A 12477-nucleotide genomic window follows, 5' to 3' on the forward strand; every position below is an offset into this window, starting at 1 on the left:
ATAATTAATCAACGAATAATCCTATTTTCATTAAATATACCATCCTCTATTGAATGATATCAAAATTTACCTCCTTCTGAACATTCTTATAATGAACTTCCTATTTTAAGAAATTTCTAAAATGGCAGATTATATGTAATGGATTTAAACCCCATTTATAAAGGAATATCCTTTTTTTAGAAATGGCAACCTGATCTAATTTAAATTACCAAAATAGAGCTTCTCCATTAATAGAACAAATTATTTTTTTTCATGACCATACATTAATTATTTTAATTATAATTACAATTTTAGTAGCATATTTAATAATAAATTTATTTTTCAATAATTATATTAATCGATTTTTATTAGAGGGTCAAATAATTGAATTAATTTGAACTATTTTACCAGCTATTACTTTAATTTTTATTGCACTTCCATCATTACGATTGTTATATATTTTTAACCGACTTCTGTAAGAAAAGGAGGTTATCAATTCCACTGTATTTTTTTTTTTTTTATTTTTTTTTTTTTATTTTTTTTTTATGTTTGTTACCTCATAACTTTTGACTGGGTGAACCGATTTTGATATTTTTTTTTTATTTAAAAGGTGAAGCTTCCCGAATGGTCCCATTTTTTTTTGGTCCATGTCTGACAATGGTATCCATGACAAAATCACATAAGTCTTAAATTTGCATTAGGTATGTGCGCGACAAATAGACGCATAACTTAATGTCGCGCAAACTGATTTTGATGATTCTTATTTTATTTGAAAGGATACACTTCAAGGATAATTTGGTGAAAGTTTGGCTAGATTCCGATTATGGAATCCGGTGAAATTTGAGAAAGTTTGTTTTTTTTGGTAAAAAATTGATTATACTGTAATAGTTACAAGCAAAAACTTTTTAACTCGATGTCAGAAGTGAGATTCCTGATCGTTACATTTCTTTTCAATCAACCTCAAAAAAGAGAATGTTCTCATTTTCAACCAACTTGAAAAAAGGGAGATTCCCAATTCGCCCGAATACTTTTTATGTATGTTCTTGTCAATATACCAAAATGTTACTTTGCGCAAAAATAAACCCTAATTAAATGAAGTTTTGGGAAGGTGCCGGCGGTAAGTGGCGAAAACCGATTTTTTCCAACCCGCAGGAATGTGCGGGAAGGTGTGGGCGGTAAGTGACGAAAACCGATTTTTTCAGTTTTCCCCGCTCGGATTCAGTTGAAACTGGTGTCGATCGTTCGGTCTCCGAGGGGCCTTCAAGGTGGTGTACAACCCGCGGGAATGCGCGGGAAGGTGCCGGCGGTTAGTGGCGAAAACCGATTTTTTCAGTTTTCCCCGCTCGGATTCAGTTGAAACTGGTGTCGATCGTTCGGGCTCCGAGGGGCCTTCAAGGTGGTATACAACCCGCAGGAATGCGCGGGAAGGTGCGGGCGGTAAGTGGCGAAAACCGATTTTTTCCAACGCGCGGGAATGCGCGGGAAGGTGCTGGCGGTAAGTGGCGTGACAAGCCGTGGTCAAGGCTATGGCCGGCAGCGAGACGTCGTGGGATGCGGTCTCATCCTTCTGCGAGGCAGTGGTGCTCGAGAAGGAGTCGCCGGAACGGGCGAGGGAGGCTTTTGCCGAAGTCGCCATCCGCCGTAAGAGACCGGGTCGCCGGAGGGCGGCACATGATCGCCGCCTTCCGCCCTAATGTGCTAGAGGGCGGTCAGCTTGGGGAAGCTGACCGCCTACCAACCTGGCCCGAGTAGGCGCGCACAGGTTGCTCCCGCGCGCTACTCCGAGCAGGCCGTCGAGGGTGCCCACACACCCTTGACTCCGCGACGTGCCTTGCAGGCTCCCGCCGCCGCGTTTCGCGGAAGACTCACGTCCCCGTGTCTCGCGGCCAGTGGCGGTCGAGGAGGAGCACCGTGAGGTTTTAGTGGGTATTGGGATTGGCCTTCAGCCGGTCCACGAGTCCCACATAACCCGCTCGAGTCCCCACTCGGGCCGGTATCCGTCAAAAGGCCTTGGTGAAAGTTCCTTTAAGGTTTCCCGATCTGCTGGCAACCTTCCTTATCACCGCTAGGCTGTCCACCACCTGATTTTGTAGGTCAGACGCAAGTATGGCTTCGTCCTGCTCTTTCTCGGATGGTAGAGACATGTCCGAGAGCCTGGAGCTAGCCCTGGCCAGTACGGCCGCAGCGCTGTCAGACACCTCCTGTTCTGACCTCAGCGGCAACTCCTTCCTTTCTGCCTCACCGAGACCTTTCCGTCTCCTCATGGCAACCACTTTTGGCGCCGGTCTATCTGGCTCTCCTTCACCAGAAGACCCCGACTGATCGATCGGCTTCCGAGGCCTCTTCCGCCTGTCCTTCAGGTATTGTGCCCGTGTCCTTGACTTCTCTGACACCATCGACACAAAACTTTCAGTATCTGAGTCCTTTGACTCCAACACTCCCCACAACCGTCCATATGATGATCCGGACCTTCGTCTCGACCTGACACTACCGACAGTCGACATTCCGTCATCAACGTCCAATCTGGTCAGAACCACTCTCGGCTCCTTCCACACTCCTACGTTCTGGCCATCACCAACTGACCCCTCCGCAGCGACACTCGAAACAGACACTCTTCGAGACGCCGCAATAACACCAACAACTTCCTCCGCCTTAAGCACATCTACTCCTCCCTTCTCAGGCAACATCACATCGCCGCCCTTCTCGGGCACAACACACTCCACTTCATCGTTTTGGTTTTTTGTTTTTAGAAATTGTGTTGAACATGTTGTTCCCACGAGTGTGGGGGAAAAACGGTCCATCCGAGCAGTGCCCCCTGTACTCGGATAAGCCTATTACGCCAGGGTGTCGGCCGGTACCCTGACGGGACCAGCAGTAACAACTGATCTCCCCATCAGCCATAAACCCCTCGCGCTGCTTCGCCGCTTGGGTTGGGGTAATTTTTATAGAGGTTTTCTTCCTCACAGCCCGGCCGGTAAAGGCAAGGCCCTCGGTTCCACTCCTGATTACGAGACATGACCGCAACCAAGAGTGGAGTTCCGATATATTCGGCGCAGGCACATCACTGCACCTGCGTGGCGGTAGGGTGAGTACACACCACGCCCTCCCGTTCCTCACACTGTGACCTCTGCATGACAGAGGACACGCGGAGAACCACGTCGGATTATTAGCCAGCGAGCAATCATTACCCAAGGACGAATCCTGTGGACACCAATTACTCGCCGCCCAGGGTGCACCGACCCGCACACTGTTCGTCCCCCCCGAATGACAAGCATTCGAGAAAGGGCCAACAGCGAGCGAACACACGAGGAGGTTATCCGACCAAGCACCCCAACCTAACCTAACCTTTTTTTTTTTTTTTTTTATTTTTAAATCCTTTTACGGATACCGGCCCGAGTGGGGACTCGAGCGGGTTATGTGGGACTCGTGGACCGGCTGAAGGCCAATCCCAATACCCACTAAAACCTCACGGTGCTCCTCCTCGACCGCCACTGGCCGCGAGACACGGGGACGTGAGTCTTCCGCGAAACGCGGCGGCGAGAGCCTGCAAGGCACGTCGCGGAGTCAAGGGTGTGTGGGCACCCTCGACGGCCTGCTCGGAGTAGCACGCGGGAGCAACCTGTGCGCGCCCACTCGGGCCAGGTTGGTAGGCGGTCAGCTTCCCCAAGCTGAACGCCCTCTAGCACATTAGGGCGAAAGGCGGCGATCGTGTGCTGCCCTCCGGCGACCCGGTCTCTTACGGTGGATGGCGACTTCGGCAAAAGCCTCCCTCGCCCGTTCCGCCGACTCCTTCTCGAGCACCACTGCCTCGCAGAAGGATGAGACCGCATCCCACGACGTCTCGCTGCCGGCCATAGCCTTGACCACGGCTTGTCACGCCACTTACCGCCGGCACCTTCCCGCGCATTCCCGCGGGTTGGAAAAAATCAGTTTTCGCCACTTACCGCCGGCACCTTACCGCGCATTCCCGCGGATTGGAAAAAATCGGTTTTCGTCACTTACCGCCCGCACCTTCCCGCGCATTCCCGCGGGTTGGAAAAAATCAGTTTTCGCCACTTACCGCCGGCACCTTACCGCGCATTCCCGCGGATTGGAAAAAATCGGTTTTCGTCACTTACCGCCCGCACCTTCCCGCGCATTCCCGCGGGTTGGAAAAAATCGGTTTTCGCCACTTACCGCTGGCACCTTCCCGCGCATTCCCGCGGGTTGGAAAAAATCGGTTTTCGTCACTTACCGCCCGCACCTTCCCGCGCATTCCCGCGGGTTGGAAAAAATCGGTTTTCGCCACTTACCGCCGGCACCTTACCGCGCATTCCCGCGGGTTGGAAAAAATCGGTTTTCGTCACTTACCGCCCGCACCTTCCCACGCATTCCCGCGGGTTGGAAAAAATCGGTTTTCGCCACTTACCGCCGGCACCTTCCCGCGCATTCCCGCGGGTTGGAAAAAATCGGTTTTCGTCACTTACCGCCCGCACCTTCCCGCGCATTCCCGCGGGTTGGAAAAAATCGGTTTTCGCCACTTACCGCTGGCACCTTCCCGCGCATTCCCGCGGGTTGGAAAAAATTGGTTTGCGTCACTTACCGCCCGCACCTTCCCGCGCATTCCCGCGGGTTGGAAAAAATCGGTTTTCGCCACTTACCGCCGGCACCTTCCCGCGCATCCCCGCGGGTTGTATACCTCCTTGAAGGCCCCTCGGAGCCCGAACGATCGACACCAGTTTCAACTGAATCCGAGCGGGAAAAAGTGAAAAAATCGGTTTTCGCCACTTACCGCCCGCACCTTCCCACGCATTCCTGCGGGTTGTATACCACCTTGAAGGCCTCTCGAAGCCCGAACGATCGACACCAGTTTCAACTGAATCCGAGCGGGGAAAACTGAAAAAATCGGTTTTCGCCACTTACCGCCCGCATCTTCCCGCGCATTCCCGCGGGTTGGAAAAAATCGGTTTTCGTCACTTACCGCCCGCACCTTCCCACGCATTCCCGCGGGTTGGAAAAAATCGGTTTTCGCCACTTACCGCCGGCACCTTCCCGCGCATTCCCGCGGGTTGGAAAAAATCGGTTTTCGTCACTTACCGCCCGCACCTTCCCGCGCATTCCCGCGGGTTGGAAAAAATCGGTTTTCGCCACTTACCGCTGGCACCTTCCCGCGCATTCCCGCGGGTTGGAAAAAATCGGTTTGCGTCACTTACCGCCCGCACCTTCCCGCGCATTCCCGCGGGTTGGAAAAAATCGGTTTTCGCCACTTACCGCCGGCACCTTCCCGCGCATTCCCGCGGGTTGTATACCTCCTTGAAGGCCCCTCGGAGCCCGAACGATCGACACCAGTTTCAACTGAATCCGAGCGGGGAAAAGTGAAAAAATCGGTTTTCGCCACTTACCGCCCGCACCTTCCCGCGCATTCCTGCGGGTTGTATACCACCTTGAAGGCCTCTCGAAGCCCGAACGATCGACACCAGTTTCAACTGAATCCGAGCGGGGAAAACTGAAAAAATCGGTTTTCGCCACTTACCGCCCGCATCTTCCCGCGCATTCCCGCGGATTGTATACCAACTTGAAGGCCCCTCGGAGCCCGAACGATCGACACCAGTTTCAACTGAATCCAAGCGGGGAAAACTGAAAAAATCGGTTTTCGCCACTTACCGCCCGCATCTTCCCGCGCATTCCCGCGGGTTGTATACCACCTTGAAGGCCCCTCGGAGCCCGAACGATCGACACCAGTTTCAACTGAATCCAAGCGGGGAAAACTGAAAAAATCGGTTTTCGCCACTTACCGCCCGCACCTTCCCGCGCATTCCCGCGGGTTGTATACCACCTTGAAGGCCCCTCGGAGTCTGAACGATCGACACCAGTTTCAACTGAATCCGAGCGGGGAAAACTGAAAAAATCGGTTTTCGCCACTTACCGCCATCGACACCAGTTTCAACTGAATCCGAGCGGGGAAAACTGAAAAAATCGGTTTTCGCCACTTACCGCCGGCACCTTCCCGCGCATTCCCGCGGGTTGTATACCACCTTGAAGGCCCCTCGAAGCCCGAACGATCGACACCAGTTTCAACTGAATCCGAGCGGGGAAAACTGAAAAAATCGGTTTTCGCCACTTACCGCCCGCACCTTCCCGCGCATTCCCGCGGGTTGGAAAAAATCGGTTTTCGCCACTTACCGCCGGCACCTTCCCGCGCATTCCCATGGGTTGTATACCTCCTTGAAGGCCCCTCGGAGCCCGAACGATCGACACCAGTTTCAACTGAATCCGAGCGGGGAAAACTGAAAGAGGGGCCTTCAAGGTGGTAAACAATGCGCGGGAAGGTGCCGGCGGTAAGTGGCGAAAACCGATTTTTTCAGTTTTCCCCGCTCGGATTCAGTTGAAACTGGTGTCGATCGTTCGGTCTCCGAGGGGCTTTCAAGGTGGTATACAACAAGCGGGAATGCGCGGAAAGGTACGGGCGCTAAGTGGCGAAAAACGATTTTTTCCAACCCGCGGGAATGCGCGGGAAGGTGCGGGCGGTAAGTGACAAAAACCGATTTTTTCAGTTTTCCCCGCTCGGATTCAGTTGAAACTGGTGTCGATCGTTCGGGCTTCGAGGGGCCTTCAAGGTGGTATACAACCCGCGGGAATGCGCGGGAAGGTGCGGGCGGTAAGTGGCGAAAACCGATTTTTTCAGTTTTCCCCGCTCGGATTCAGTTGAAACTGGTGTCGATCGTTCGGGCTCCGAGGGGCCTTCAAGGTGGTATACAACCCGCGGGAATGCGCGGGAAGGTGCCGGCGGTAAGTGGCGAAAACCATCCTTCTGCGAGGCAGTGGTGCCCGAGAAGGAGTCAGCGGAACGGGCGAGGGAGGCTTTTGCCGAAGTCGCCATCCACCGTAAGAGACCGGGTCGCCGGAGGGCGGCACACGACCGCCACCTTCCGCCCTAATGTGCCAGAGGGCGGTCAGCTTGGGGAAGCTGGCCGCCTACCAACCTGGCCCGAGTAGGCGCGCGCAGGTTGCTCCCGCGCGCTACTCCCAGCAGGCCGTCGAGGGTGCCCACACACCCTTGACTCCGCGACGTGCCTAGCAGGCTCCCGCCGCCGCGTTTCGTGGACGATTCTAGTCCCCGCGTCTCGCGGTCAGTGGCGGTCGAGGAGGAGCACCGTGAGGTTTTACTGGGTATTGGGATTGGCCTTCAGCCGGTCCATGAGTCCCACATAACCCGCTCGAGTCCCCACTCGGGCCGGTATCCGTAAAAGGATTTCCTCATGTTAAATAAAAAAGTAAAAAAAAAAATTTAAGTTAAACGGTTTTATATTGCAGATAAATGTACTAAAAAATAAAAAATAATTTCATGGAAATTATGATTACTAAAATAAAATCGTGGGGACACTTTCTACTTACCACTAGGTGGGTGAAGTCTCATGCCATGTCTTTCGATTGTAGATATTGGACGTGCCCCACGATTTTATTTTAGTAATCATAATTTCCATGAAATTATTTTTTATTTTTTAGTACATTTATCTGCAATATAAAACCGTTTAACTTAAAATTTTTTTTTTACTTTTTTATTTTTAAGTTTTTAGTTTTTATTTCTCCTACTATTCAATTCGTTGAGTGCCTCATTATTGCAAGGTTAATGGAGAATGTTACGATCGACCCCCCAGAGGTCCAATAGAGGAGCAAGGCTATGTACAAAAAGATGTGCCTGAATCTTGAGGGGAAAACGCTAACGACATATCATTTTTATCCACCTAGTGCCATACAGTTCTCGGCGCGCTTTTACCTTTTACCTTGGGTGGTGTACCCCTAGCGACGTCTCATTTTTAGGCACCCTATAGCCACACAGTCCTCGACAGGATACCAGATCTTGACTTAGGTGGGAGATTCATATTGTAATTGTGTATAGTATACTGTATTATACTTACCAAGCCCTTTATTTTGATACCCATATTGATGGGATTGAAAACTACATTATCCGCCATATTGTAGCAGTGGCCATCTTTGATTTTGATTTTGTATAGTGCCCTGAATTCTACTTGACAAGCCCTTTCATTTGATACCCATATTGATGGGATCGAAAAAAACTAACTTGTCCGCCATCTTGTAGCGGCGGCCATCTTGGATTTTAATTTTGTATAGTCCACTGAATTCTAATTGACAAGCCCTTTCATTTGATACCCATATTGATGGGATTGAAAAAAACGAAGTTGTCCGCCATCTTGTAGCGGCGGCCATCTTGGATTCACAATAATATTGAATATGGATAATTGTATTGTCACCAGAATCAAAGGCGTGTACCAAATTTCAGATCAATCGGTTAACGGGAAGAGGGTTAAATTTCAATTACTAAATTTGACCCAAACAAACAAATAAACAAACGGGGTGAGCTAAATAAAACCGTTTAAAAAAAAAAAAAAATGTCAGGTTAGGTTGGGGTGCTTGGTCGGATGACCTCCTCGTGTGTTCACCCGCTGTTGGCCCTTTCTCGAATGCTTGTCGTTCGGGGGGGACGAACAGTGTTGCGGACCGGTGCACCCTGGGCGGCGAGTAATTGGTGCCTACAGGATTCGTCCTTGGGTAATGATTGCTCGCTGGCTAATAATCCGGCGTGGTTCTTCGCGTGTCCTCTGTCATGCAGAGGTCACAGTGTGAGGAACCGGAGGGCGTGCGTGGTGTGTACTCACCCTACCGCCACGCAGGTGCAGTGATGTGCCAGCGCCGAAAATATCGGAACTCCACTCTTGGTTGCGGTCATGTCTCGTAATCAGGAATGGAACTGAGGGCCTTGCCTTTACCGGCCGGGCTGCGAGGAAGAAAACCTCTATAAAAAATTACCCCAACCCAAGCGGCGAAGCAGCGCGAGGGGTTCATGGCTGATGGGGAGATCAGTCGCTACTGCTGGTCCCGCCAGGGTACCGGCCGACACCCTGGCGTAATAGGCTTATCCGAGTACAGGGGGCACTGCTCGGATGGACCGTTTTTCCCCCACACTCGTGGGAACAAAATGAAAATGTTAACTTAAAAACCCAAAATGATGACGTAGGGAGGCCCGAGAAAGGCGTAGGGAGTACTTTGCTCGAAAGGGGCAAAAGTCCGGCACTTGTGCCAATAGGAGGGGGGTTGAAGGATGCGCGAGTCGTGTTAGAGCGTCTGGACCATGAGGAGGTTGCCTCTATTATAAGAGGTAGGTCCAGGTCGTCACTTTCGTCGCGAGGCCGTTTCTGGGCGGCTTCCGAGTCAGACGCCGATGGCGTGATGTCTGTTGGGTCGAACAGCTCCAATGCTATCGAGGGGGCTAAAGCGCAGTTCCGAAAGGACAGAAAGAGGCGCCATCACAGGAAGAGTAACTCTGAATCCTCGGATGCGGATGGGGAGACAGAGACAAGCCGAAAGCGAAGGTTGCTTCGGCCAGAGGGAGTCGTGGTCGTACCAAATATTCCTGATGAGAATATAGGGCTAGCTGCTGGAAAGAAGGCGCTAAACGATGCCAAGCGCGAGGAGCGCCGGCTGAGGGCGGAGGAGGAAGTTGCTGAAATCTCCGCGGCGATACAAACTAGAACAAGTTCTAGGCTCTCGGATGTGCCCCTGGAACTTTGCGGTGAGGAGCACATGGTCTCCGACTTGCGTAGCCAAGTATCTGATAGCTTGGCTATAATCAATAGAGTCGCCTGTAAGTCGGGGAATCTGAAGGGCACATTTACTAGGGCCCTTAAAGACGCTGCCGGAGTTATCTCTTCTGCCGTTAATACTCTGGCAAAGAGGACGGCATCAGAGGAAGTGGATATCCTCAAGGCAACAAACTCGCGACTGCAGTCGGAGTTGGTGGAGTTGCGGAAGGAGTTTGCCCTTTTGAGAGCGGAGTTGGAGCGGTCTAGAGCATCGGACTTGCGACCCACTCCCACGGAGTCTATTGCTGTGGAGGACATAGTGGGCACTATGGTCTCCACCAGGCTGGAAGCCTTTAAAGATCGGCTACCACCGGAGAGAAATCTGCGACCTCCGCTAGCGGCGGACAAGCGCAAGGTGGATAGCCCAAAGCAGGCGCAAGTGGACCCTGTCGCATCCACTTTGATGGCGCCGGCTAATCCGGCACCAAAGGAGCAAAGGTCTAAAAAGGCCAAGAAGAAGAAAGGCCCGGTGATGACCGCATCTACTGAGCCTCGACCTCTGCCACCCGCTCCGGCTGATATGTCTGAGGGCTGGACTGTAGTAGCCCGGAAGGGGGCCAAGAAGAGAAAGCCAGCTCCTAAGCCGAAAGCGCAAAAGGCTAAAGCGCAAAAGGAGCCAAAGTTGCGTCGTCCTAGATCGCAAGTTGTGACGATTAAGTTGCAGCCAGCCGTCGCCGACAAGATGTCGTATAGCGATGTCCTTACCCGGGTCAAGGAAAGTATAAAGTTGGAAGACCTGGGTATAGAGGACCTGAGATTCCGTGTTGCGTCTACTGGCGCTAGAATGCTAGAGTTGCCTGGCGCCAACACTGCTGAGAAGGCGGATGCGCTAGCTGAGAAGTTGCGTGGGGTTCTCAGCCCCGAAGAGGTCCAGGTGTCGAGGCCAGTGAAATGTGCGGAATTGAGGGTGTTTGGCCTCGATGACTCCGCCACTGCTGAGGACATGACGGCGGCAATAAGCCGAGTTTCCGGCTGTGCTGCGGGTAATATAAAAGTCGGAGAGATCCGACAGGACCGGGCCGGTCTAGGAACAGTATGGGTCCGATGTCCTGTCGGCGCAGCGCAGAAGATTAGCGGGGCGAGACTACTTGTTGGCTTCGTCTCTGCTGGAGTGAGGCTGTTGATGCCCCGTGCGCAACGTTGTTTCCGTTGCCACGAAGTGGGCCACATGGCTGCGAAGTGCAGTAGCCAGGTGGACCGCAGCAAACAGTGTTTCCAGTGTGGCCAGACCGGGCATCAGCAGAGATCGTGTTCGGCAGAGCCTCATTGTCCGGTGTGTGAGGCGGCGCAAAGGCCCGCTAATCACATGTTGGGGAATGCTGCCTGTGGAAAGGCTAGCACCAATAACGGTGGAAAGCGCAGACGAGTGCCGGCAACATCGGCCAGGTCTAATATCCCAGCTGGGCCTGAGGAGGTGCAACACATGGAAGACCAATAATGGCTCTCCGTGTGTTACATGCGAACATTAACCACTGTGCTAGGGCCCAGGACTTATTGGTCCAAAGCCTGGCGCAGTGGTCTATCCAGGTGGCGGTTGTTTCGGAGCCCTACAGCGTTCCCGACAGAGACAACTGTGTAGCCGACAACACCGGGGTGGTGACTATTATCACCCAGGTCGCCGCGGGCTCCCCGCCTTTCTCACGTGTAGAGAGAGGTGTGGGATGCGTCGCCGCACTTGTCGGCAACCTAGTTGTCGTAGGGGTCTACTTTTCCCCCAATCGAACTCTCGCGGAGTTTGAAGAGTTCCTTATACGATTGGGGGAAATGGTAGAGCGATTTCGTCCGGCGGAGATGTTGGTGGCCGGCGATCTCAACGCGAAGTCCAGCGTGTGGGGCTTCGCAACGACGGATGTGCGTGGTGTGACGCTGTCGGAGTGGGTTGTTGCCACCGGTTTGTCTGTGCTCAACCGAGCGACCAAGAACACGTGTGTGCGAAGGCTGGGCGGATCCGTCGTGGACGTTTCGGTCGCGAGCCCGGCCCTAGCATGTCGTGTTCGGGGCTGGCGAGTGCTGGATAATGTGGAGACTCTCTCGGATCACCTCTACATCTTGTACGAGATCTCCATACATCCTGCGGTGCCACCAGCCCCCAGTCCAAACTCACGAGAGTACGGACCGCGGTGGCAACTGGGTCGTCTCGACAGGGAGTTGTTGGAGGAGGCCGCGATAGTGGGGCGCTGACGCGTATCTGTGACGCGTCAATGCCCCGTTCCGGGCGCCGCCCTCAACGGCGGCAAGTGTACTGGTGGTCGTGGGAGATCGCGCAACTGCGTAACACCTGCGTTGCGGCGAGACGCCAGTACAGCCACTATCGCAGACGGGTACAGAAGGTGCAGGAGGAGGAAGACCGACTGTACCGCGTCTATGTCGAGGCGAGAACGCAGCTGCAGGAGGAGATCGGTCGTGTGAAAGGCGAGTCGCACGACCGGTTGATCGCGGGGATAGACTTAGACCCGTACGGCACACCTTACCGAATGGTGCTCGGTAGGTTACGGGCTTGGGCACCACCACTGACGCAGACACTCCAACCGGACGTACTCCGAGGGGTTCTGTCGTCGCTATTCCCGCAGCGGGCCAGTTTTGCACCACCCAGTATGGCCCGCCCTGCAGCGCGTGAGGAGGAAGAGGAGGACGACGAGGACAGCGTCACACCACCGGTGGAGGAGGAGGAGCTCGAAGAAGCTGTACGCCGATCTCGGCTCAAGAGCACCGCCCCGGGCTTGGATGGCATTCCCGGCCGGGCGCTAACTCTGGCCCTCAACACCTTAGGGCCCAGAGTGCGAGGACTATTCACTGCCTGTCTGGCTCAAGCCATAATTCCACAGCGGTGGAAGACAGGCAGGTTAGTCCTCATCAA

At 53.2% G+C, this 12477-nt stretch overlaps 1 protein-coding gene across 1 annotated transcript; it reads left to right on the forward strand.

The window, feature by feature from the left end:
• The first annotated feature begins 9207 nt into the window (after positions 1 to 9207).
• LOC146526387 (uncharacterized) lies at positions 9208 to 11058 on the forward strand. The gene has a single exon (XM_085207187.1). It carries the CDS (start codon positions 9208 to 9210, stop codon positions 11056 to 11058), a length of 1851 nt encoding a protein of 616 aa, XP_085063313.1.
• Positions 11059 to 12477: the final 1419 nt, after the last annotated feature.

This window comes from Heliconius melpomene, unplaced genomic scaffold, assembly GCF_056956725.1.
Source record: "Heliconius melpomene rosina isolate 202511_hmr_F unplaced genomic scaffold, ASM5695672v1 ptg000056l, whole genome shotgun sequence".
NCBI classification, from domain to species: domain Eukaryota; kingdom Metazoa; phylum Arthropoda; class Insecta; order Lepidoptera; family Nymphalidae; genus Heliconius; species Heliconius melpomene.